This window comes from Mesocricetus auratus, unplaced genomic scaffold (assembly GCF_017639785.1).
Source record: "Mesocricetus auratus isolate SY011 unplaced genomic scaffold, BCM_Maur_2.0 Super-Scaffold_100029, whole genome shotgun sequence".
NCBI lineage: Eukaryota > Metazoa > Chordata > Mammalia > Rodentia > Cricetidae > Mesocricetus > Mesocricetus auratus.
In genome coordinates this window covers 19,408,145-19,434,845 of record NW_024429210.1, presented here as the reverse complement: position 1 = coordinate 19,434,845, position 26,701 = coordinate 19,408,145, and the positions used below count along the sequence as shown (strand labels likewise).

General features: G+C 44.1%; 2 protein-coding genes across 8 annotated transcripts in view; one reads left to right on the top strand and one right to left on the bottom strand.

Moving 5' to 3' along the window:
- Positions 1-17,315, top strand: part of Eml6 (EMAP like 6) — a 251,358-nt gene extending 234,043 nt beyond the window's left edge. For 2 of the 4 annotated variants that reach the window (XM_021227280.2, XM_040733158.1), the window contains 12 exons: positions 20-118; positions 975-1,148; positions 4,684-4,892; positions 6,569-6,726; positions 7,197-7,311; positions 9,004-9,192; positions 10,720-10,892; positions 11,006-11,168; positions 12,728-12,831; positions 13,464-13,617; positions 14,074-14,174; positions 15,593-17,315. In XM_021227280.2, coding sequence (XP_021082939.1) covers positions 20-118; positions 975-1,148; positions 4,684-4,892; positions 6,569-6,726; positions 7,197-7,311; positions 9,004-9,192; positions 10,720-10,892; positions 11,006-11,168; positions 12,728-12,831; positions 13,464-13,617; positions 14,074-14,174; positions 15,593-15,617 — 1,664 coding nt within the window. In that variant the 3' untranslated portion in view covers positions 15,618-17,315. Of the gene's footprint in view, positions 1-19; positions 119-974; positions 1,149-4,683; positions 4,893-6,568; positions 6,727-7,196; positions 7,312-9,003; positions 9,193-10,719; positions 10,893-11,005; positions 11,169-12,727; positions 12,892-13,463; positions 13,618-14,073; positions 14,175-15,592 lie in introns of those variants that run through there. The other 2 variants (XR_005871731.1, XR_005871732.1) reach the window with 2 other exon arrangements.
- Positions 17,316-17,438: 123 nt separating this feature from the next.
- The window catches only part of Rtn4 (reticulon 4), a 48,133-nt gene continuing 38,870 nt past the window's right edge, over positions 17,439-26,701 (bottom strand). For all 4 annotated transcript variants that reach the window (XM_005070340.4, XM_040733160.1, XM_005070344.2 and 1 more), the window contains 5 exons: positions 26,085-26,223; positions 19,335-19,404; positions 18,883-18,929; positions 18,652-18,710; positions 17,439-18,361 (listed from right to left, as the gene is read on the bottom strand). In XM_005070340.4, coding sequence (XP_005070397.1) covers positions 18,319-18,361; positions 18,652-18,710; positions 18,883-18,929; positions 19,335-19,404; positions 26,085-26,223 — 358 coding nt within the window. In that variant the 3' untranslated portion in view covers positions 17,439-18,318. The remainder of the gene's footprint in view (positions 18,362-18,651; positions 18,711-18,882; positions 18,930-19,334; positions 19,405-26,084; positions 26,224-26,701) is intronic.

The window sequence follows — 26,701 nt, the reverse complement described above, 5'->3', positions numbered from 1 at the left end:
TGTGATCCCTCTCTCCTAGGCAGTCAGAGCTTTTACCTGGAGCACACAGATGACATCCTCTGCCTCACCGTGAACCAGCACCCAAAATACAGAAACGTGGTGGCTACCAGCCAGATAGGTAGGGCTTCTTCCTGGCTCCCCACTGGCTCTTGCAGCTGTACAAAGGCACTGGCCTATCAGTACTGGTACTCTCTGGAGAGGAGTGTGACCCAAACCCTTTCTGGCTTTTTGAGTCTTAAGCTATATCTCTGTACCTTGAGTTGATACGTGTAGTTACCAGTGATTCTGAGGGACCCTAAAATCAGACCAAGACCTTATAGTTAAATAAGTAGGTGGTCCTCTTCCTTGTGGACTGGATACCCATGTGCAAGTGAGCCCTATGTCTTTCAGCCTGATGAGAGCTTGGCAGGAGTGCAGTATAGCATGTGTGCCTGACTCTTCTGTTTCCCAAGAAACCACCAGCAACAGATGTGAACTGCACATCTGTGAAAAATCACCTGCGTATCTGTTTTTGGAAGTCTCTGGCTTGCTTTCATCAAAGCCCATTTTACAGCATCCTTTGGAGTGTGCTTTACTGGGGCTGAGTGCTGTACTGCTAGGAATGTGACTCACTGCTGTCTCTCCTGATGCTTCCTCACCGCTATTGCCCACTGTGGCAGGTGACACCTTGCAAAGCACAGGCAAAGCTGCCCCAGGGGTGAATAGTTCAAATCCGCACAGCAAGACCATATCAATGTACCATTTAGTGGTTGTATCTGGCTGTGCTACAGATACAAATCCATCCTTACCGGTTCCTTTGAATAACCCTCTGCAAGTGTGTCAGACGTAAATGTCCATATACTCTCTCTGTAGTAGCAAGTTTCTTAATGTCCTTCTCTAGCCAGGTCAGACTACATGTCTCTTATGCCCAGTGACTGTGATACCCTTAAACACTTGTCCAAGGAAGGCCACCTCTGTCGTGTCTCCACCCTCAGGGACAACACCTTCAATCCACATCTGGGATGCCGTGACCAAACACACGCTCTCCATGCTGCGGTGTTTCCACTCCAAGGGGGTGAACTACGTCAACTTCAGTGCGACCGGGAAGCTCCTGGTGTCTGTGGGCGTGGACCCAGAGCACACCATCACTGTCTGGCGATGGCAAGAAGGTAACAAGCTGGGCTTCGCTTTCCTCCCACGGGGCTCCCCTATGAGGTATGCTGGGATGGAACCCCAGACTGCTTCCAGGCAAGCCGCGCTCAGATCTCATGGCCTGTGCCATGGCCAGCTGGAGGCGACTCAGGAGCCATGGTGGCTTGTGGGTGTGTTGGCAAAGTGCTAACACTGGCCACAGGGACAGCACCATCCCTTCTCTATCGCCACCTTCCTCTCTAAACTCCCTGTCCTCAGCGTTCCTTTTGGTGGCCTCTGGATTCTACTCCAACTGGTTTACCTTGGCCACCTTGTTGTTAGAACTGGAGTGAGCCTGGCCACTGAAAGCAAATTTCAGTTGTTCACAGTATTTTTATGCTTTAATACTTATGAAATGAGGGTTCACCTTAATCACTGTTTATAGCAGCAGTTCTCAACCTGCTGGTCTCAGAGCTGTCACAGGGGGCACAGATATTTACATTGTGACACATAACAGTAACAAAATCACAGTTATGAAGTAACAACAAGAATATGTTGGGAGTCACCACAACATGAGGAACTGCATTAAAGGGTTGCAGCACTAGAAAGGTTGGGAATCACTGGTTTATAATATAGTTAATGAGTTTCTTTCTTTATCTATCCCTATCACACACACACACACACACACACACACACACACACACACACACGCAAGCACGCAGGCACACACGCACACATACTAGCTGCTTCTAAATTTGTAATTGTAATTAAAATATGCAATTTTCTGAGTATATGCTCAGGTCGACCTTGAGATCCAATTAGTAGGGGCACTAATGAGGTCTCTCTGCAGCTGGTATCTGGGACACACTGAGCAGGCAGGTAGAGAAATGACACTTCTCCAATCTAGGACTCTGGAGTCCCATTAGCTCCTCCTCTTCTCATGGAAAGGGTGTGAAGAAGGGCTTTAAACAGGCATATACATTCTAAGAAAAGCTTCTGTCTTTCCTGAGCCCCAGTTAAGAGAGGCCACAGACTGACAAATGTTAAGAATAAGTCTCCTTACACTGCTCTGGGAGACAGCTAGACCCATGGTATTTCCAGGAAACCACACTGTCATCTGTTTAAAGTCATTGTGTCCATCTCTCTGGGATGCGGTCAGTTGCTTATGATCCAGGTGGTCAGTGGATCAACTAGACCCATGGTATTTCCAGGAAACCACACTGTCATCTGGTTTACAGTTCATTGTGTCCATCTCTCTGGGATGCGGTCAGTTGCTTATGATCCAGGTGGTCAGTGGATCAACTAGATGGTGCAGATGAGAAATGAAGCAGCATACCTTGCAGCCTCAAGGCATGCCAGAGTTGGAAGGGCTAGGGATACCTTCCAGTCATCCAAGTCTATCCCACAGAATCCTCCGGTGCTTTCCTGGCAGGCTTCCTTCCATCTGCATGAATATCTCCCAGGATACAGCCCCTGTCACTTCCCAAGAAGCCCACCCACTGTTAGCTCTTTTCATAAAGTCCCCTCTTTCCGGGGCAGAGTTGTGTTCCAGATACCCCTTTTTCTCAGGCTGTTGACTCTAGTCCCAAGTCCCAGGAGAAGAGTGAGCCTATGGCCCCAGCCAGTCTACTGTCTTCAATGCATGCTCCCTCCTCACCTCTCCCATCTGTCTCTCCAGACAGAACCTGACCACCAAGGCAGCAAGAACTAGAAAAGTCACTCGTCTCCACTAACTGTCAAATCTCCTCTTAAACTGGCTTCCTGGAGGAGAGAAGCATGGGGTGTCCTCTCCTTGTGTTAGTTGGAACCAGTTTGCCAGAGGGTTCTGAGAAGATGCCCTCTTCATGGTTGACTGGACACAGCTTCTCTTCCTTTCTCTAGTGTGTGTGTGTTTTCTTCGAGTCCTACCTTCATACAAATAACACACACTGATTTATGCACATTCGTGTTATCACTAAAGAGCATATTGTGCATTCCGGTCTTGCTATGACACATTTTGGAGAGCATGTGTATGAATAATAACATGGGATTTCAAGTGAACATATTACATACAATGCATGTTTCAGATCCTATATATGTCTTTCTAATTTGTTATCAACAGACCAGAAGCCAACTCAGTGTCTCCACAGTTAAAAATACCCATGAGATTAAAACAAGAGGAGAAGGCTTAAGAAGGCTTAAATAGGACTCATTAGAAGTTTGCATTTCCCCCAAAGCTGGTGAGGTTGATCTTTGCACCTCTTATTGGCCACTTACACTACCGCTTCCATAGCCCACTATAAAGACCACTGGAGCATTGGTCTTTATAGATTATTGTTCACCCCAACTCTTACAAGAGTTGAGGATACTTTTCTTTCCACCTGTCCTTTGCTGTCAGACATGGTTTATGATCTTGGAGTCCATGGCTTTCAAAGCCCCAGGCAGTGAGAACCATTACTACTGTGAGGATTTCAGATGCTCAGTGGTTAGCCAATGTGTGGGGTAGAAGGCTCTCCTGATACAGCCTCCCCTGGAAAAGGCTTCTTTTGCTGAGTATCTGTAGCTACAAGGCCAGCTTCATTAAAACCTACCACCAAAACAACTACCGCTCTCCTGTGGAACCATAGTGAAAACAAATGAGCAAATGTACACATATGAGAAGAAAAAAATCAGGATAAATAATAAAGGAGGGGGGAGAAGAAATTGGAACCAAAACATTGAGAGGGCATGGAAAGAGCCTTAAAGAAAAAGTAACAAGATTAAAATAAAAATTTTAACTCTAAGGGTTTAAAAGAATAAAAAGAGAGTCTTAAAATGCAGGAATAGAAACACAGAGGTCTTAAAAAGATCCAAAGGAATCCACTAGTTCCCAGTGTGGCGTGGCTATCACGGCCAAGCGCTGCCCACCTGCGTGGGCTCTTCGACTTCTCTCAGTCCCTTCGCAGCTAGAATGGTTGTTATACCAACACAGCAAGGAACCTGGGGGCAGAGCAGAGAGGTTGAGATGTTCAAAGACGTTCTACAAATGGAGCTGAAACTCAAGATGAAGGCTAATGAGACATTCAGAATATGATGTAAGAAAAACTAGTAATGAAATATAAAAAGTAGAATATATAAGCATAAAATGCACAAACTGAAAAGGAGCACAGGGGCTAAAGAAAATGCACACAGGAATCATGGATAGAAATAAGAAAATAAAAGGTGTCTGAAGAATCTGAGCTCCCAGTGGCCCTGGAAGGGCGGGGCATCCTGCAGTGCTGATTCCGGAGTAGGAAGATAGATCAGTAGCAAGGTAGATCAGTTCTACCCTTTTCTGGAATCTAGAAGCTTCCATGTCATGGGCCACAGTCATTTCCTGCACTATTCATGGACTTGTTGGTGTATGGGAGGGTTCTGTTTGTAGCACCCACTTCTCTGGAAAATCCCCCCCCCCATGCATGCCTTCCTTGGAACAGTGCCTGAAAGGAATGCACTTAAAGAAGGAACTCTGACCTGAGTTCTGAGTGGATGGAAAGCCAGTCTGGGCTATTACTTCCTGTTCTGGCTCATGCATGGCAGAAGGACTAGCCTCATTGGACTCTGTCGCCCATACAGGTACCAAGGTTGCCAGCCGAGGGGGTCACCTGGAGCGTATATTTGTGGTAGAATTTCGCCCTGACTCAGATACACAGTTTGTATCTGTTGGGGTCAAACACATGAAGTTCTGGACGCTGGCTGGAAGTGGTCTGCTATACAAGAAAGGGGTCATCGGGTCCATGGAAGCTGCCAAGATGCAGACGATGCTGTCTGTGGCTTTTGGTGCTGTAAGTTCCAGTAACTTCTTTCTAGAGAAGGTCCTGAATCCTCAGGAGAGGCACTGGGAGAGGGTTTGGCCAAGAAGCCAAAGTCAACAAGAAAGCCACTTCTACATTGTCCCTTACTTACGTTGTAGCTCCTTAGTAATCAGTGTCTCCCATCCTTGGCATCCACAAGGGATTGACTGCTGTGTGTTTAGAAATCAGTGTCCCCCATCCTTGGCATCCATAGGGGATTGGCTGCTGTGTGTTTAGTAATCAGTGTCTCCCATCCTTGGCATCCACAAGGGATTGACTGCTGTGTGTTTAGAAATCAGTGTCCCCCATCCTTGGCATCCATAGGGGATTGGCTGCTCTGTGTTTAGAAATCAGTGTCTCCCATCCTTGGCATCCATAGGGGATTGGCTGCTCTGTGTTTAGAAATCAGTGTTCCCCATCCTTGGCATCCATAGGGGATTGGCTGCTCTGTGTGCGTGTATGTGTGTCAGTATGCTGGTAGATGTGTGGATACCTCCTTTGAGTCTGTCACTAAACCCAAGGCTTGCTAATTAGGCTAGGTTGGCTAGCCAGTGACCCTCAGGGGTCTGCCTGTCTCCAGTTTCCCAGCACCAAGATTACAGGCACATACTAGCACACCAAGCTTTTTTAAATGTAGGTTCTGGGGATTGAACTCAGGTCCTCATTCTTGCAAGGCAAGTACTTCCTGACTGAGCTGTCTCCTTTGTACCTCAACTGGCTACAATTTTTACTTATTTTTTGTTCTGAAATGTTGAGTCAAAAAGTACTAGTATTTTCTCATTGCTATGAGGAAATCGCTGAGGAGAGCAAGTTAAGCAAGGAAGCCTTTCTTTTGGCTGGTGGGTTAAGATCAGATCATCGCGACAGCAGAGACATGATGGCAGCGCCGAGGTGACCACACTCGGGGCAGATGCCTGGTGCTCAGCTCGCTTTTTCCTTCTTATTCTGTCTGGGACACCAGAAAATGCGGTAGTGCCACCCACACCCGACTATTCCTGTCACAGTTGTCCTTTCTAGAAATACAGACACCCTGCTTGAGCAACCCCTGAGAATGCTGGGAATAACTTCTACCTCAGGGAATGGTCTTTTTCCCCTGGCCCTCTTGCTCTATAAATCTCCGAGCCAGTGCAAACTCCTTCTGGTGCATGCAAGGAAGCTCCAGGTGTTCCAAGTGTCATGTGTCCACTTCCTGGGTGAACCCCAGGCAAGTCTCCTTCTTGTTTGGGGATAGCCCTTCGCCTACTATGGCCTGCCTCGTGCTGATGCTGCAGAGGTGCACACAGTAGGAATGCAAAAATGCCCAAGTCAATTAGCAAGTAAATTGTAAAGCCAGGTGGCCTCTCATGTTCTTCCGGTTCTCTGCAAATCTATTTGGCTTTAATGGAGACCAAACTGGCAATGCACAGCTGGTCATCTCAGCAAAGGAGCTAGTCTGGCTGGGAAAATTGTTCAGTGGCTAAGAGCATTCACGGCTCTTCCAGAGGACCTGAATTCAGTTCCCAGCACCCACTCAGGTGTCCTGTGACTGCCTGTAACTCTGATCCAAGGCATTCAATGCCTCTGGCCTCTGTGAGTACCTATGCTCATATGCATGGACACATGCACACACGCATAATTAAAAATATGCCAGCATAGTCCTGGTTGCCAAGGTGTCCCTTTGTTTACAGAACAACCTCACTTTCACCGGTGCCATCAATGGAGATGTCTACGTGTGGAAGGAGCACTTCCTCATCCGGCTGGTGGCCAAGGCTCACACAGGCCCTGTTTTCACAATGTACACCACCCTCCGGGATGGACTTATCGTGACTGGTGGGAAAGAACGGCCGTAAGCAAAGGCCCCTCTTGGGGACTTGTTTGCTACCATCTTGGGACAAAATGACAGGATGTCAGTTTGTGGTGTTCCTATCTTCTCTGTGTTAGATCAGACTGCCATCTCTGAAAAAGAACCCAAGGTCTTCCCGAGAGGACAGTAGAGACCATGGCAGCTGAGAACTCAGGAGATCCTTCTTAGAAAGCTCTTGTGACTTTGCAAATGCTGCCCATAGCAGCTCTTGGAGGGAGGGAGGAAGAGAGGGCAGGGATCATGAAACATTACTATTAGGCTAATGAAAACAGGACTGGCTTTGAGGACTACACTTGCTGTCCTCCAGAGATATGCTTTTGAAGGAAATCTGCGGGACCTAGGAAGGGGGAGACCCTGGAGGGTCCAACCTGCTGGGCCTGGGTGGACTGGTGCTAAGGGCTTTGAAGGGAAGTCTTGAGGGAGTGGGTGAATTCCTCTTTTGACTTCTTTAGGACTAAAGAAGGAGGGGCTGTAAAGTTGTGGGACCAGGAGATGAAGCGTTGCCGGGCTTTCCAGTTGGAGACAGGGCAGCTGGTGGAGTGTGTGCGCTCTGTGTGCCGAGGCAAAGTGAGTATGGCTGGCCCCGTGGGACACTCCTCCAGGCTGAGCTGAGACAGGAGATGGGTTCCCAGCAGGCTTGCTTTCTTCCAGTGTTTGTTCAAGCCTTAAACAGTCTGTTCCTCAGTCAGAGCCAGGTGAACCTACTCGTCCAGGAAGGCTAGGGGTGTCTCTGAACCTGTGTCCAGCACCCAGGGCAAGAGGGCTTCATATTTCACAGGAAGCCATCCACTGTCACTGCAAACACTGTTCTCATAAGTTGAGTGACACCAAATCACCTGCAAAGTGTTCTGAGACCAGAAGGGAGTCAAGGCCACTGAACCGTCTGATGGAGCTGCACAGTGAGACCCGGGAGGTGTGCCACACCCACTCTTCCCTTTCTAATGGGTTACAATTCCACCTGGAGAGGATGTTTGAAAGGAGTCTCTCACTGCTGAATTTCCCGTGTTCATTTCTAAGGTGCTCTTCAGAGATGAGTCCTGCAGGCAACCCTGACTGCATCCCACAAGTTCTTAAGAGCTAAGGGTCAATCATTTGGAAGCATGAGTGTGTGAGGTGCAGGCAGGATGTTTGTCCAGTGCAAAGAAGAACTTGACCTTGTTAGCTGCTGGCAGAGGGAAAAATAGCTTTCTCCAGTGGAGCAGGGCAGGACACATGCTCAGGAGGAGCTGGCCAACACAAAGTAGACTTTGTAGTTTTGGGTTTTGGTAGTTTGTTTGTTTTGTTTTGTGTATATTTTTGTGTTAGGTTTATTTTAGAGACAGAGACAGAGAGAGAGAGAGAGAGAGAGAGAGAGAGAGAGAGAAGTTGGGTAGTAGGGAGTAGGAGTTAGGGGGAGGGGAAAGAATGACAAAATATATTGCATGAAAAAATTAATTAATATGAGTTGCAGTTGTCTAAGACTGGTATTAGCTGCCTCACTGGGATGTTCTAGCAGACCTGACAAGGACACTGATCAAAGTAGCTGCTAGAAAAGGCAGAGTGACAGCTAAGTGGTGGTGGTGCACACTCGGGAGGCAGAGGCAGGGGATCTCTGTGAGTTCAAGGCCAGCCTGGCTTACAGAGTGAGTTCCAGGACAGCCAGGGCTACACAGAGAAACCCTGCCTCAAAAAACCAAAAGGAAAAAAAGGCAAAGTGAGAAGGACAGGAGGCAGCTATCAGGTGGTAAGTCCTTAACTAGTTACCGCTCAGCTCTTACTTTAATACCAACACAGCAGAGTTCCACTGACAGTGCTGTTGAGTGAGTTATTGTTATTAGTAGTAGTAGTGTTTGGTATGTGTGTTTTTTCAAGACAGGGTTTCTCTGTGTAACAGTTCTGTCTGTCCTGGAACACCCTCTGTAGATCAGGCTGGCCTCAAATTCAGAGATCTGCCTGCCTCTGCCTCCTGAGTGCTGGGATTAAAGGTGTGTGCCATCACCACCTGGCTTTAAATGATTTTTTAAGCTGTGGCAAAACACATAAAACTTACCATTTTAACCATTTCCGTATAATTCATAGACATTAAACACATTTATACTGTTGCCTTCAAACATTTTCTTATTAAAACTGAGTTTCTGTTAAACACCACCTCCCACTCACCCTCCCTCCTGCCCCTGGTAACTTCCATTCTCCTCTGTGTCCCAGGAATTTAACCACCCTGGTTACCTCAGATAAATGGGCTCATACAGTTCTTTTTCTAATAGTATTTTATTGTAACAGGGGAAAATTTTAGTAGGAACTAAAGATGGTGAAATAATTGAAGTCGGTGAAAAAAATGCTGCTTCAAACATCTTGATTGACGGACACATGGAGGGGGAGATCTGGGGCCTAGCCACACATCCCTCCAAGGACATCTTCATCTCAGCCAGCAATGATGGCACAGCAAGGATCTGGGACCTGGCTGACAAGGTAAGGAGCCTACTTTGTACAGCCAGTGTTTTTCCTTGGGACTGTCAGCTCCTCAATGACACTGAGACTGATTATTATAAAAGCTCAGCCATAGCTTAGACTTGTTACTAACTAGTTCTTACAACTTAAATTAATCTATTTCCATTTCTCCACATATTGCCAAGTGGCCTTACCTGTCTTCCAGTATGTCTTTCCCCTCTGTCTCTCCTGGTGACTCCTCCTTTCTCTGTCAGTGTCCTCTGTGTCTGGCTGTCCCACCTAGTCAATGGCTGTTTAGCTTTTTATTAAACCAGTAAGAAGGAGCCTTGGCAAAGCCGCGTCTTCACAGTGTTCCACAACTCTGTCTGGCTCAAGTGCCTGTAGCAGCTGGAGTGGAGAGGGCCTGTGTCAAGCCAGAGATGGGGATGCGCTGGGCCTGCTCTGTTAGGAAGGCTACTAATGAAAGTCCATTACACACCCATCTCCCTTTAGCAGTTCATCTGTCTAGATATGCGTGTACTGAGAGGGGGGTCTCACAGCCTAGGCTGGCCTTGAACTCAGAATGTAGTAAAGAAAGACATTCACCCTCCTGATTCTCCTGCCTGCACTTCTCCAGTGCTGGGAATGCAGGTGTGCGCTGTTATGCACAAGCCAAGGCCTCATGGATATTAGACAAGCACTCTGCTGAGCCCTACAGGTTCATAATTCTGGAATGATAGAATTGAGAATTACCATCTTTTTATGAAACGACAAGGGGAGAGGTAGAGAGAGAGAAATGTTTGAGAATGTCCAATGTTCCCATCAGGTCCCAGGAAGGCTGGGACAGCAGCTTTAAAATTCACCTAGGGTGAGAACGTAAAGTATCAAGGGAAAGGTTGGCCTATGTAGCCCAGAACAAACTCCAGAGCTCTGGTTCAAGGTGGCTAAGAAATGTGTAGTCATATTTTAACGTAACGGTCAAAGAGCAGACATGCAAGCACGTGCACATGTTACACTTCCGGTTTTTTAAGCTACTAAGGTGCCTAAATACAGCTTTCACCCACTGAAAACCTACTATATACTGAGTGCTTCCTGGATGCTATTGTTAGCATTTACAAAATCTTCCAAGACTGATATCAGTGTCACTTCTGTACGGGCAGCAATGTCACAAACATGCCCAACTAGAAAGTGAGAGCCCATTTCAAGAGCAAGAGGCCAGCAAAGCCTAAGGCCTGGGCCTGGCCCACTGCCTGTTTCAACAGGCGAAGCCACCCACACTCTTTATCTGCTGTTCACAGTCGGCATGACAAAGCCGACTAATTAGGACACAGATCCTACAGTGTCAATGCAAAGTTATGACGACATAACCGGCAATGTTTGCTAAGCCCTGTCCTAAAAGGTGCTGTCCCCCAAGCGGCTCTAATCACCATGCTCAAGGAGGCGGACTGTGAAGACACTGGTGGCCCTCAGTGGCAGCTGGCGTAGTTTGACTTCCCTGTCCTGATGTAGGACTTCCCCCGAAAATTAGCCCATGCTTGAGGCTTCAGATGACTCTCTGCATCTGTTTAGAAACTGCTAAACAAGGTGAACCTGGGCCATGCGGCCAGGTGTGCAGCCTACAGCCCTGATGGGGAGATGGTGGCCATTGGCATGAAGAACGGAGAGTTTGTCATCTTGCTGGTGAACAGCCTGAAAGTCTGGGGGAAGAAACGAGACCGGAAATCTGCCATCCAAGACATCAGGTGAGTGGTCTGAGGCAGAGCTAACCCATCTTTGTGTGTTCAGATCTGCCTTGTATCTGACCAGCCCCAAAGAGCCTCCTTGTGGACCATGCTCTTGATTTTGTTTTCTCTAGAATCAGCCCAGACAACAGATTCTTAGCCGTGGGTTCTTCTGAGCACACAGTTGACTTCTATGACCTCACTCAGGGCACAAGTCTGAACCGCATTGGCTACTGCAAAGATATCCCAAGCTTTGTCATTCAGCTGGACTTTTCTGCAGACAGCAAATACATTCAGGTATGCTTGTGGGTAACTTGTCTCAAGGGCAACCAAGAAGAGCAACAAAAATCGTGCTCCTATTAGTAGAGTGTTGATGGTGTGCTGGGCAACTTATCCACCACAGGCAACTTCCAGGAGCTATCCTTTCCCCCTAGTTTATGACTGTAGAGCAGAGGCTTGGATTATATATCTTTAGTAAGAAACAAAAACCAAAAGAAAAAATGCATAGCAGGGAACATATCACTAGACATCTTCAACCTACTTTCACTAACCATCAGAATTTCCTGATTTCCAGGGCTGGGGAGATGGCTTAGCAGTAGCAGTGCCTGCATCTGAGCCCAACAACCACGTTCAAACCCTCCCACATCTCCCATGATAGGAGACCTGATTCCCACAATTTCCTCTGGCCTTCATACCATACATGCACCATAGCAGGCACTTGTGTATGTGTATGTATACACATGCACACATGGCCTCATAAACACATTTTTAAAAAACGTCCTAATTTCTAGTTCTCTAGGGCTTCACTGAACTTGTTATTGTTTATGCTGTGGCATGCTGGAGTGAGCTGGAGATCATCACTGGGTCCAGCACAGTAAGAGGAGTCCTACCTTTGAACTAACTGATGGCTAAAAACAAAAGTAGCCAGCATTTGGGGGTGTAGAATTGAATATTCACTACAAAAGGAGAGTAATGCACATACTCACTTTTCAAAGCATTAGGCTAGGTGGGCTTTTAGATGGATACAATGTTTGTTATGCCTTCCATGGAAAAGGCAAATATTAGATCACAAATGTCATACTTGTGCCAACCACCCATTTAGAGGTGTCAGTTTAGCCCTGCCTCCCTTCTAAGCAAGTGCTGTTTAGACCAAGTCTGTGTGCTATGTAGGAGTTATCTTACAAAGGGGATGGGATTTCTGTTCCAAGCCATTGAAACCCTGAAGTGAGTAAGACTTAGGCTCATGCCATGCCATGAACAGAAGAAAAGCCTGGGTAGCTTATGTAGAGGTATTGTCACCATGCGGAGGAAAGGAACCTAAGATGTAAGATGCTGGCAAATGTCCTTTAATGTGAAAACAGTGGCTTTTCCTCTATGGGACTTTTAGAGAAGCAGATCCATCAGACACTGCCTACAATAAAACTTGTCTTTCATGCCACTGTTCTCTAAGAACAGGGATTTTTATGTGTATTGGAATCAGTGGGAGGCTGTTACAAGACTGCTTGGCCTACCCTCACAGGGTTTGAGTTGACAAGCTGAGTCAAAAATTCCTGTTTCTAACAAGTTCACAGTTCTGGATGTGCAGTCACATTTGGAGAGCCAATGTGTTAGGACTTTGGGAAACAGGAGTGAAGAGTGGTAGAAGATACCCCAGCCTATCAACTTTAGCATGGGCAGTGTCCAGGCTTTGGGTTAGGAGACACCCCATTCTGCGAACTTTAGCAGGGGCCGCGTCCAGGCTTTGTAGCCCAGCGCTGAGTTTGGGTTTTGATGTTGGGGCTGAACATTTTGGGGAAGACAGCCAAGGGGGTCTCTGCGACAAGAAACAGATGACTGTGATTCCTCTCCGCTTACAGGTGTCAACAGGAGCCTATAAGCGCCAGGTGCACGAGGTTCCCCTGGGGAAGCAGGTAACTGAAGCCATTGTCATCGAGAAGATCACCTGGGCTTCCTGGACAAGGTGACTGAAGCGAACTCTACTTGAGGAAGAGGTCCCACCTCTGCCTCTGGGTTTGTGATGGTATGATAGGAAGAGCTGAGATGAAACTGTCTTTCCTCAGGGTGGGCCGGGGGAGGGGTGAGCATGGAAAGCTGCTTGACACTGGCTTAAGGTATGCCTGATCTGATTGGCGCTTTGTAAGCACCAAGTTCTTTTCATCTAATCATTCATACCAACCTCAAGCCCCACTCAGCAAGTCCAGATGTTTTGACCAAGTTCATTGACAGCAAAACTTCCAGTAACCTGGAGAAAGAAGGCACAGGGGTGGGGTGTTGGGGACTAGAACTATTGTTGAGCAGGCTAAGAAACAATGCTTTATTCAAGGCAAGGGACAATTTAAGTCAGAAGCCCCACCCTTGCCAACACACATACATCAGTAGGACTACAAAGAAGAAAATAAAAGATGGAAATAAACTTTTATTTCTGGAGTGTACTGATGGGGTTTCAGAAGGAACTGTGCAAGGGCAGGGGACAGCCATGGCTGCCACATGACCAAATCATGCAGAATTCCTAGCTACTTCTTACCCCAGGAGGGGACAATGGCCCTAGGAAATTCTGTCACATCTTCCTAACACCTTTCCCTCTTGAAACAGTGTTCTAGGAGATGAAGTCATTGGAATCTGGCCACGAAATGCAGACAAGGCTGATGTCAACTGTGCATGTGTGACCCATGCTGGCTTGAACATTGTCACAGGAGATGATTTTGGGCTAGTGAAGCTCTTTGATTTTCCATGCACAGAAAAATTTGTGAGTCTTCCCAAGTAGCCCCTGATGTGCCTCCAGGTGGTGATCCTGCCTGTGTAGTCTGAAATACCTACACATATAGATGACCATCAGAGTTGTCATGGTACCAGCCCTGGAGATTTTTGGCTGATGCTTTAGTGTCCCTCTGGAGACACAGTCCTAGAAACTAGATAGATGGTGGGTGGACAAAATGGCCACAAGGGAGAGAATGAGGCAGGGAAATCACAAAAGGCTGGTTGGCAGATGTACCCTGGAAATGCTGTGGTTACAGCTGAAACTTCATGAGCCTGGCTATCAGGAGCGGACAGAGTCTGTAGCTCTAAGAGGAAGGGAAACTGCAAAGCCAGAACAGGCACCCTTCCATCAACTCCTTGTGCAGACAGAGCTCAGGAATTTCTGGGAGTAGGGCAGTTACTGGGAATAACAGGCACTCAGCTGCCTCCATTTATTTCCTTACAGGCCAAGCATAAACGCTACTTTGGTCACTCAGCTCATGTGACAAACATCCGTTTTTCTTATGATGACAAGTATGTGGTCAGCACCGGAGGAGACGACTGCAGGTATACCCTGATCGATTCGGCTGACTCAAGCCCCATTGTCTCTGTCTAGTTCAGGTGTCCTATGGGGCAGGCTCTGCTGAGGCACAGGAAGGGTCTGACGTGAGACAGGAAAAAGGAAATCACATGCGTTCTTAGGGAAAAACAAGAACTCATTATATTCTGTTGTTGGGGTTAACAAATTTTGACAGACCTGTGTCCCCACTAATGTTGACCTGGGATTACTGGGCTCATGGCATGTGATAGCTATCTTAAACATTGCTGGGAGAGACAAAAAAGGTAAGAAATCTAGAATGGTTAACTACAGTAGAAACAATCACTGAGAATTATTAGTTTAAAATCAACCTTTATCCATGTGTCCTGTAGAATTACCAGTCTGTGCTAGTGTCTTTTAGATGCATCACTATAGCCAAGAGGCATGAAGATATTAATACTGAGCCTTGTGACACTAAAAACAGCTGATGCAGGTGCTGCCCTAAGCCAACAGGAGGAACAGCAGGTGATGGTCTAGGGCTAGTCAGTAACATCTCTACTAGATGTGTGCATAGACAACAAAGGCAGCTTTTGACCTCATGGTGAAGTGAGCATGTTACTCTGCATGAAGCATGGCTGGGAAGCCATTGTTTTAGAAGAAACCCTTCCAACTAGACCCACAGATCTGTAGCCTCTCATTTCTGAGGTAGGGGTTTCCTGGACAGGCCCAGGTCATTGTATCGTAACTCAATTTTGACATATTGAAAGGCTTTATTACAAATATGGTTTTTGTTTAATAAAGACTCAGGGGGAGGAGATAAAGAAGAAAAACATGGCTGGTAATATAAAGGTGCTTGCTGCCAAGCCCGATGAATTTCAATTTCAAGTGATCCAAATGGAGAGAATCTACCCCTGAAAACTGTCCTGACTTCCTCACTCATGCTATAGTGCACATGCACTAAGTTAATTTTAAAACACTGAAAACAAATGTTGACATCTTTAAGCTGTAGAAGAGGCACATATAAAGAACACAGTGCATTGTGATGGCCTGCCTGCAGAGTCATCTCTAGCCACCATGACATCTACTGTAGGTACTTAACGATGCTTGAGATAATACTGACACCTGTTCCTTTTGGAATATTAACACCCATTCAAAACAATACCAGCCAAACAGAACAAGCTGGGACTATGAGACCTAAATGAATTAGGCCCCCCAGTGGGGGAAATATAAGGTGACTTGTTTACTAAACAGGACTTACAGTAACCTAAAAACGTAGGGGTTTGGATACAGGTGTATACCATATAAAAAGGGCTTCATTTCAATGGCACGAATAAGACCTTTTCAATACTAACAGGACAGGTATCTTGAGCATTTGGCAAGACTGTGTTTGGATACTTGGCAAAATTATAGAAACTGGCCACACAAGAATTTCTGGTCTGCTTTTCAGTGTATTTGTGTGGCGATGTCTGTAAACACCAGAACCTCGTGCACTATGCTGCTTTTCCCCAGCTACGCCCAGGCAGTGCAGAGGTGCCTCCTCGACACTAACCGTGGGACACACGAGCTCTGGGTGCCAGTGAGGTTGCAGGACTCTCTCACAATATGGACTTTGCAAGGCGGTGATGCCAAGAAAGATGATAAAGTTCTACAATATTAAGACTGTTTGCCTCTGTTCTGGAGACTAAAACCTGTACCTATTAGTAACATTGACAACTAAATCCTGATGATGTAGCCCACTGACAAAATTTACAGCCTGTTACCCTAACCAATATGTAGCTTTTAATTTGCATTAAGACTTTTACAAAGGTGTTTTGTTATTCTTTTTCTATATATTTCAAGAATGTTCACTGGATATGACAGTGTAAGTTGGAAGCACTAAAGTACAGAAACAGACAGCCTGGTTGCCACATTTAGCTTTCAAAACCAAATGAGCCATGTATAAACAAGTTTAAAAACTTAATTTTTTAAGGTTTCATTTGCAGTTTTATATCCATTAAGTGCCTTGAGAGTTCCCAGCTGTGTGGGCTGCTGCCTCACCTACCACAATGTCTCCTTTCTACACATGGTGCTAAAACTTCGAAACTGAGGAGGGCTATGGGATTAGCAGGCTCTATCACTTGTTCTGTGTGTCTAGGGTTTCTAAAGGCATCAGTTACCTGCTGGGACACAGTGGTTATGGGGAAGGTGAGCAGCAGAGGAACTCCAATTCTGTGAGAAGTAGCATGAATTTTATGTTAGTGCCAAATCCACAACCTAACCTAAATCCTTCAAACAAAACAACTTCTACAAGATGTAAAAGGGGGAAAATCTACAGTATGTCAAAATGAGTGAGCCGATTTGTCTTGCTAGAAGGTTTATACTCTTGGGTAGGGCTGGCTTGGCTCCATTGGTTTCAGATAATCAATGCAGGCTAAATCTAGATTTAAAAAAAAATCTCTCAAAGACGTACTTGAATTTCTTCAGTCAGTTGTAGGACAGAATGTGACTTGGACAATATTACTGTAAAGCTCCTCAGTTCCCTTACACAGAGGACACTCACTGGAAGTAGGCTGGCGGGGATGAGGCCACTGAGTACACACGCCAGAACCCTTCTCTGGTCTGTACACACCCTGAGCTCCTAGCTATCTGCAGTTGTCAATTTATAGAAAGGATGAAATGAAGTATTTTCAGTTGAAGAATAGATTATTAACATTTACTACAGAAGTGCTTCAGCATTCTAAAAGGATTAGACTACTCATTAAGCTACTTTACATGCCAATTTATTAATGCCTTACATTAATCCACTAGTAGGTTGTTGGGCCCCTAGTAGAGTCCCTATGCAGTCCTAATTCTGTTTCCTGTAACTGGTGATGCTGAGTGATACCATGTCTGCCTATTTTGCACTACTGACTTTTCATTCTGACCAGATCTTGCATTTAAATAACCATGTGGATGGACACCTGATTAATCAGTGGCATATGTAAATGTACACATATATTTGAAGAGCAATAGTGTGTGTTATAAAAACTTTTGAAAGTCTCATTTGTAAAGTTTATGTGGTATAATTTTGTGTATGTTCATAAATCTTGCACTATATTCTGTTAAAATATTGGTGCATGAGTTTATTTTCAGTCCAAGTGTAAAAATGTAAAACCTTTTGCTATGGGTCAAATAAATGTCACTATGTATTATGTTCTTTGTTCCTTAGCTGTTTCATGAACCTTCTACAAGCATGTCTGTCACCATTTGTTCACACTAGACAGCCTATCACTGTGTTCAGGACATTCACGAAACCAAAACACTAAACGCATACATTAAGTCTATAAGCTTTATTGAAACTTTGTTTTTACAGTTCACAATGCATTCCACAGATAATTCATTACAGCTTAACCACAATGGCATAAGTCTTCATTTTATGATTTCTTGCATAACTATGTTTGATAACTGCAAACATTTGGAAGTATTAAATTCAGTCCACAGAATCAGAGTTTGTGACACAATTAACTATACAGTAAGTCTTTGCAATGACGTTTATGCTGGGGTCTGTGTTGTTTCCTTAAAGACAGATGGTAGTGCTCCTAGAAATATATTCTCTTCCTAGTTTATGTGCTTGAGACTACACTGTATAACCAATGACTCAGAGGTCAAGTACTGTGGGGAAGCTGGAAGGTAAAGATCTAAGCTTTGTGAAACACTATATAGAGATTATGTCTATATTTACGTATATTGGCAATATAACAGTAAGTTCACAATACACCTAGAGCATACCATAAAGACAGCATTTTCATTCCTGCTTTAGTAGTATGATCTCGTCTAAACATTTCATTCAGAGAAATCTGCATCCATTTACACCAACCAAACACAGTACACTGTGAAGTTTTTTTTTTTCAGCTTTACCTTCTTGCAATTTCCCAAATACAGCAAAACTACCTGCAATAAAATATACCACTTTGTCAGCTCAGTTTATTCACCAGTGCTCATACAGGAAAACAAGGATGATTACGATTTAAACCCATACACAGCAGCTTATAGAACTTAGATGATAAACACGGGAAGAAAGACAGGTAAGCTTTCCTCAAACAGCGCACTGCTAAGAACAAAGAGCTGAAGCTGCCCGCTGCCGAGGGCTCACCCGACCCCACCCCGTTATCAGACGAGTCCCCTCCAAGACCAATTCCTACTGCTTGGGGCTTTTCATTCTGCTTTGCGCTTCAATCCAGGGATTTTTGCTTGGATTCTACAAAAAAAGAAAAATGTCAATTTTTGTTTGTTCCCTGCTTCTTTAAAACATGCTATGTTGTATATTATTGAGAGACTCCTAAAGCTACCAAAATGCACACTATAATTTTTTCACCTTTGTTTCACAATGTAGGTATCAACAATGTCTCTTTAAAAAAAAAAACGAGAAGGAAGCAAGCATAGAAGCAGTGCTGGCACTTAGGAGCGTTCTGCCAAGGCTGAAGTGACTCGGGTGTGCAGGAGAATGCCGCCCTCGCCCTTGGAAAGGAAGCTGCAGGGTGTACTTACTTAGCCATGGCATCTTTAACACTCTTATTTGCAAGTCCTAGATAATGATCTATCTGCGCCTAAGAAAGAGGATAAGAGCATTAAAAAGTTAACACTGACAAAGAATATCAAACATTACTACATGCCAACACATTAAAGGGTTAAGACCAGGCCTGGGAACTGGATCTTTTTTAAGTCCTTTACAGCATAAGAGTGAGTTTTATGTTCTGCAGGTGACAGTTAAGACATTACCTGGTGTCGTTCATAAATAACAGGAATACTGAAGAGTGAAATCAGAGCTGAAAGAGCAAATAACACAACTTTTTTAAAAAAAGGACCGGTTTCATTCTGGGAGTAAATATCAAAGTACCAAGCCAACAGTCATCAAGATAACTAGGCCGTGCTCCTAAGGTCTGTGTAAATGCTCACATCATTCTGTACATGCGGAGGACAGAAGCGCAGCTGAGGAGCTATGAGCACTCAAATCCTATCTCACAGGTATTATAGAGTACACGTGCCCCGTTTAAACTCCAGAGTGTACCGTCAGGTGAGGTGGGTCTGTCACTGTTAGCTGGAATAGTCTTCAGGAACACAGCATTTCAATAAAACAGCATCAGCTACTTAAAAGATTTCTTTTTTCCTACAATAAAGGTATTCTCTACCAAAATGTCTCTAAGTGCTTTTCAATCTTTTTGTAGACTTACCTAAAATCAGCAGTGTCAGACCATTGAACAAGGCACCAACATAAGTAAACACCCACATCAATACTGCAAACTGTAAGCAAACAAGAGCCCATGATAAGCAAAATTCAAGTAAGCCCCCCCAAATTATCTATCTAAATGCCAATCTGACAGGGCACTGCCCTTAAAAATCGAGTAAAGTCTTACAAATATTCATTTAGGCTGTTACCGGTCTTAATTTAGACTGAAATTTGAATGTGATTCATTTTCCTTGGAATACATGACAGAGTAGAACTGTTTTCAAGACCAGAAAATATGGGAAAGGGACACCCACCCCCTACTCCCTGCAACTCTAGTAACTGTCTAGCTTTCCAAAGGGAGGGACAAGAAAACACCATGGAAATTAACTACCTGACATGCTGAAGGTGCTTGAGAAAATACACAAATTCAGACATCAAAATAGCAGACATGTGATAAGCAATGGAGCACAGAGTGCTAAGTTTCAGGTGTTTAAGGACCACAATTAGCCTGGGGAGGGAGGTGTCCCCAAACTTTATACTGCTGTCTAATATAATTGACTGCATATTAGTTAATATAAGTGACCACTATCTAACTGCCTTTACTTACCAAACATTAAGTGCTGGACACACCAAACTCAGTTATCCCTCTTACCTCGTAATAGACACTGAAGCACAGAAAAGTTACTAAGTTGCTTAGGGTACAACTACAGCAATACAGGTTTCACTGTTTCCTCCAGGGGCCAAAGAATGTACTAAACTATACTTTAGCAAATGAAGTAGTCTGTAAAGTCTTTGCTTCTAAAACATAATTTCATTTTGAGAACACACACACACTCTTATGAATGGTTCAACAAGATTATGTTTTTTATTTCTAAAACTTGTGATGTAACAGCTCACTGTTGTATCATACAGCTCACTGACAAGTTCAAATTCAAGACAAGCACAAGCTAAATTGTATTCAGCACTCATGATCAGCACTTTTGGTAACCACTAAGAAAGGCGGGTTCCCTCAGTAAATTTGTTTTAATACATTGACGATAACACAGGATACAGGAAAGAATGTATCCTTTTCCTCTGTCTTCAGCTTCCACTTCAGGGTACAAACTGAGCATGGCCAGAGACTCCCATCCACCTAACTCCCTGCTTTCCTTGACTCCTGCAGGTCACAAATCTCTCTCCACTTGTCTAAGTTATAAAGAGGAAAACCCCTACATTGTTATAGTCCCTAATGCAAAGCTTTTTTCTGTGTCCAGCAATTGTTGTGACTGATTGAGGAGATGAAAAACACATTGCCGTGATACTACCATCTATGGTGACTTTAAATTTTTTTTTATTTTATGTATATGAGTGTTTTGCTCATGGAGGGTGTCAGATCCCCTGTAACTGGAGTTACAGACAGTTGTGAGCTGCCACAGGGGTGCTGGAACTTGAACTTGGGTCCTCTGCCAGGGCTTTGACCATTGAGCCATCTCTCCAGCCCCTATGGTGATTATTTAGATATGTTAACACCAGTACTGATGGGAAGAGTAAAGCTAGTAAGCTACTCCATCAATTAAAGCTGGATCGACAACTTTCCAGAGTAAACCACACAATAAACATTTTAGGGTATATGGGCCCCATAGGGTCTCCATCTTATTGTTTTTTGTTTTTTTTTTATTACTATTTTGCAACTTTTTAAAAATGGATACCACTACTCATGGATCCCAGGCTGTGAAAATTTTTCTAGCAACTGGTTTCAACACAACACCAGTAAACGCACTTAGAAACATGAACAGTCTCCTTAACACTGGCTGGGAGAGAGGGTGAAAGGGAAGTCTGCAGTTTCCCTTTGTCAAAGCAGAAGCAGAACCCCAATGAGAGGGCCGGCTTCCCTCCATTCTGCTGGGAGCCTACAGACCACTGTAGCTGAGGGCAGGGTGGAAGCAGCCTAAGGCTAGGCCACAGAGAAGGTGGGCAGGAGTCCAAGACCCAACTCCTCTAGCTGATATCACCATGGGGAGTCAATGGACCAAGAATTCTGCAAACAGGACATCTTCGCTGCAGAGTAGTGTCCTCTGAGCACAAGTTGGCAGAGCTGATGAAGGAAGGCGCAGTAGTAGACAACATCCCAAGCACACTTATGCTTACACAGGAGGCCAGTGCGCAAGAGCATGCATGTCTCATGCAGAGCAGATTCCAGCACAGCATCAGGTTACACTTGCTCAGACTACGCTTGCCCCTCAGCACTTTGAGCCTCTATGGGTCAGACATGTTGGTAGGCATGGCAAACTGAAAACCACATACATTGTGCTTCTTTCACTACTTGTCCCCTATTATTGATCTAAAGAGTATCTTTTTTCATGTACTCACTCAACAAAATACCTCTGAATGCTAACTACGAGTGGCGTCCAAACTCTCACAAGCACACTTACTACAGATTAAAAGATCTTTGAATGCCTACAACCACCATTAATTCTACAAAGAGCAACACTCTAATATCCAAGTAAGAAAATGCCAGGCACTCATAAATGAAATTCAAGCTTGAAATTCTTCCCATTTTTAGCCACTGTTGCAAAACCTCTGTAGAAAGGTTTGAAGGATGACTCTATTAGCACATCTTTCCCCTTTCGGAGTTTCATAGCTTCCAGAAACTAAATATAACTTGTGCATTTGAGCACAAGTCACAGTAGAGTCACAGAGCTATTTCCATTCATCACTGAATAAAAAGTCTATGGGGAAAGAGTCAACATTCCACATCTTAGAAACAACTGCTTTAGTGACAGATGCCCTTAACCATGGCAGAATGCACACAGCAGCCCATGTTAAGCTAACAATCCCTAACTTGATAATTATAGTCACTCTACAAGATTGTACTCTAAACATACAAGGAGAGCAGTTCAAGATTCCACACTTAACTGTCCAAAAAGTTCAAATAGTACTTGCCTCAAAGGACATTCTTAAAAGCCAGACTATTCTGACAGACAGAAGCTTAGCATCAAGTATCTTTGATGCCAGGAAAGTAACAGACACAAGGCAAGTAATGACTGATGTAATCAGACACAAGCATTCTCCTTCTTATGGGGGTGGGTGGGAGGTAGTCTTCAAAAGCCAGCCCCACATACTGCAGCCACTCAAATATTCTAGGCCAATATAACCATATCTTCCTATTCTAAGAAGGAAATAAAATTTATAGGGTTTGTACTATCATAAAAGTTTTAAATGTTATAGCCCCAAACAAAAACACTCAAGTTTCCAGAAAATACATGATCAAGAGTCAGATGCCAGGCTGGAGAAATGGCTCAGGGGTTAAAAGCACTGACAACTATTTCAAAGGACCTGTGTTCAATTCCCAGAACCCAACTGACAACTCACAACAGTCCATAACTTCAGGATCCAACACTCTCATACAGACACAAACACAGGGAAAACATCAATACACATACATATAAATGAATGAATAAATAATAGGAAGCAGGGAGGAAGGAAGGAAGGAAAGGAAAGATTAAAATGGGGAGATAACCCAGTGGTTCAAAGGTACTAGAGCACACGTCAGCCTTGGAAGGGCATGCATGTGCACACACACGCATGAGAGACTGAAAAACAAAAACACAAGGTTGGGGAGTTTTGCTGGCAACCTTTGGAGATGTAACTGTCCCTTGAGGAGACAGCATGTGTCTCTGGCATGCTCTATTTTTTTTCCTTGAGAACATTTCTATTTTTTTTAAAGATTTAAAAATGTATTTGTGTGTAGATGTGTGCTCATGTGTGAACCATGTTTGTCTGTGTATCGTGTGTGTGCACCATGTGTGTGCAGGTGCCCACACCACGGTCACAGCCCCAGGTGATACACACCTGTGTCTCCCGTCACAGCCCCAGGTGACACACACCTGTGTCTCCCGTCACAGCCCCAGGTGACACACAACTGTGTCTCCCGTCTCTGACTCTAGCAGCAGAAACAGAAGCTCAGAGCTACCCTAGCCTGGGCACTGCTGCAGCAGTGTGGGACCCAATGGTTTAAAATGTCTACAGTATGTCTGAGCAACATTTGAAATGAATTAAGTACTTAACAATGATTTGGTCCACCCTCTTTGACTAGAAAATGGATTACTGATCATTTTGTGGATACCTGAAATACTGTCTAGGATTAAAAAGCTTAAAATGTTTATTTCAGAGGAGTAAAATGCATGAAACAATCAGACAGGAGGAATCTGGAACAATATGTACTATTTTCATTTGCCCAAGTCAACTACCAAGAGAAAAATCAGGCACACTCATGTTGCCAGTTCATCACAGCTGACTTCAGAGCCCTGGAATTTGATCATTTCTTTGATGACAGCTAAAATAAACTCTTCCCTCATACTGTAGGAAAGGGAGAAAATTTAAAGAGTGGAAAATGGAGTAGGGTGTTGTCATGTGTTTGTAACAATGACTCTAAATTTTTCAATTTTGGAAGGTTTCAAATAAGTAATTAATTGTGACCTAGAATCTAAAATGTACATTCTATAAACTGAGGACACCAAAGAGAGCCGGCTTTTATGAAGACAGTGAATTGGATAAACCGTTTAAGTGTTTCTTTAGTTCTCTCAAAGCTACAGAGCTTGTCTATTGTAAAATGACAATTTGCTTTCTTGAAATTAAAATGTTTCCATTGTATTAACTAGAAAGCAAAATAATTCCAATCAAAAACTGATAGCTAACACCCTTTTTAAAAAATTCAAATTAGGAGTCACTCCCAGAGGGAAATTTTCCACGTGATCACTGGTGCTTCACCAAGTTCCGGCATTTCGACTTTTTGATCACAGCTCTCCATCATCTTTCTGCTTTCACTTTTAACGATTCTCACAGTGTGCTACGGGAGTTTCCTTAGGCCTCTTTCTTTGGGAAAGTTTGTGTGGGTCTGATGAAGGATCAAAATGTATACAATGTCAGTCAGTCTCTCTAAACAAAATACTCCTCCTTGCCATCCTGCCCACCAAGAACAGAGAAGTTAAAGACGTAATAACTGGGCTCACCTGACAGTTGAGAGAAATAATGGACCCTGAGGCCATTACAGGCAAGTGTATAGGAATCAGAATGATATGGTATAATGGAAAGAGAGTAAGACATTAAGACCTTCCCTATTGGGAGTGCATGAGGTGAACAGGCCAATACAGTAAGACTAAGACCCAAAGGAATGCAATTAGGAAACAGTTCAGTGCTTCTTATGCTACACCGTGCTAATGCTGTATCAAGGCCCTTGAGAAAAGAAAATCTGTTACATTATAGTGGAGAGTCTGGTCCTTTCCCCATGGTCAGGTGTTAGGTACCAGTCCCCATCTCCACAGGGGCTTGAGGAAAGTTCCTGCTTGCTAAAAGGCAGTCATTCTCCTTATATCTGGCCTGAGAACCTCTGGCCCTTCCATTGACTATGACTGTGGTGTCTATTAACTTGTCACTGTCAAAGGTCAATGCTATCCTACATGCTCCCTTAATCTCTGCTCACAGGTCCCACCAGAGCTCCTCCTTGCTTTCCCTAGAGACAGCCTTGGTGGTCTGGAATGAATTTGCTCCCTTCTCACCCTCTGAACTGCTATTGTGGTGGACACCTCCTGACCACAAAGGCTGAGACTGCTCAGGAGGAATTGTAAAAGGATACTTGCCTCAGGGAAAATGTGACAAAGCTGACGGCTGCTTTCCTCCCTGACTCATTTGTATCTGCTCTCAACCTTGCTGGTGGCTAAACTACTGTGCAATTACAGAGTACAATAAAGTGGCAGCCATCCTGATTCACCTCAGTCTCCTCCTTCCCTTTATCAACTCCACACCTCCTCTTTGGGACCCGAACCCCACTGGAGTTGGACTCCAGGAGAAAATCATTTGCTTTTCCATGGACAAACAGGACCATACACACAAAGCTAACATACAGGAACTCTATTTAGAAAGGCAGTACTGTAAAACTTGATCCTACCCCAGACTCTTCAATTGAAAATAAAAGACAATGTCTTTTTATTTGTATTTTTGGAGACAGGGTCTTACTATGTAGCGCTGGGAGGCCTAGAACTCTCTTATGTATAATCAGGTTAGTCTTTGACCTCAGAGAGTCCCCTGCCTCTACCTTCTACATAGTGAGATCAAAGTCATGTGTCACCTGCCTGGCCCATAACCACTTGAGTCTTCTTTAAGTTTTTGTTTTTTAAATCAAGTTCGTTTTTAAGTAAGAAATTATCCTGGACTAATAAAGTATGCTTACTTACACAGTGGAAATAAACAGATGACATCAGTGTTACCCGGGTACAGAAACACACAGAAAGCAAATGTCACGTGGAACCACGTAGTTCATCCAAGAAGGCCCTTCCCTGCAGAGTGTGTAACTAAGTGATGGCAGTGTTAATATCTACCCCCTTTAAAGAAGACTTCATGTCCTTCTCTTGTGCCTAAGCAGATTCTGAGACCTACCCAAGTTCACTTTGTGTGCTGACGTGATGAAGCAGTCAGCATTTTATGGAGCCCTAAATGAACTCACTTTTCTTGAGCTTTGGGTTTGTAGAGCCCACAATCAAATACATTTTATTCTCAATTTCTCTTTTTAAAAACATTTTTCCTTAAGAAGAAAAATGGCGAGCTATAGTTTTCACACAAGTCTAAATACAGGACACTGAACTTTAAAGCCCAAATTTACATTCATGTGATCTCATTACATCTTCCTGATTTGAGTATAGAAAAACAGAATTTTACATTAGTAGCCTTTCTGATATTAAATTCTATATATATGAAGGTGAAAAGTAAATAAACTTACCTTCAGGGAATCAACTAAATCATCAACTAAGAAGAGGCGCCTGAGTTCTTTTATTGTGCTGTTCACATGGCCAAGAGCAGAGTTACTGTATTTCTGAACCAATTCCTCTGACACAGTAACTTCAGATTCCAAATATGCCCTAAGAAAACAAAAAGACCATAACTGCCACCAGTCCCCAAATGACAATCAGCAATCACAGATCTTCAAGAGGAGATTAACAGTCTACAACAATCTATTATAAAGGCCTACTGCAAAAACCCCAAGTACGCTGGCTGTGGAGGCTCATGCTTATAATCCCAGCACTTGAGAGCACTAAGACAGGAGAATTGCTGCTAGTTCAAGAACTACTGAGGCTACAGAATGAAACCCTATCTCAAGCAAAATAAACAAAGCTCAAACTCCCAAGTTAGGGGAAGTTTTAATGGTATGCACTATCAACTGATATAGAACTAGAAAAGAAGCCTGTTTTAAAGACAGACTGATCTGAGTTTAAATCTTAAGTGCTATCACTTTCTTAGTCACCTAACATTGCAAACTTAATCTTCTAAACCTGCTTCCTCATTAAAAATGGAGGTATTTAACATAGCTGGGCCTCCAAATCATCAGAAAACTACACT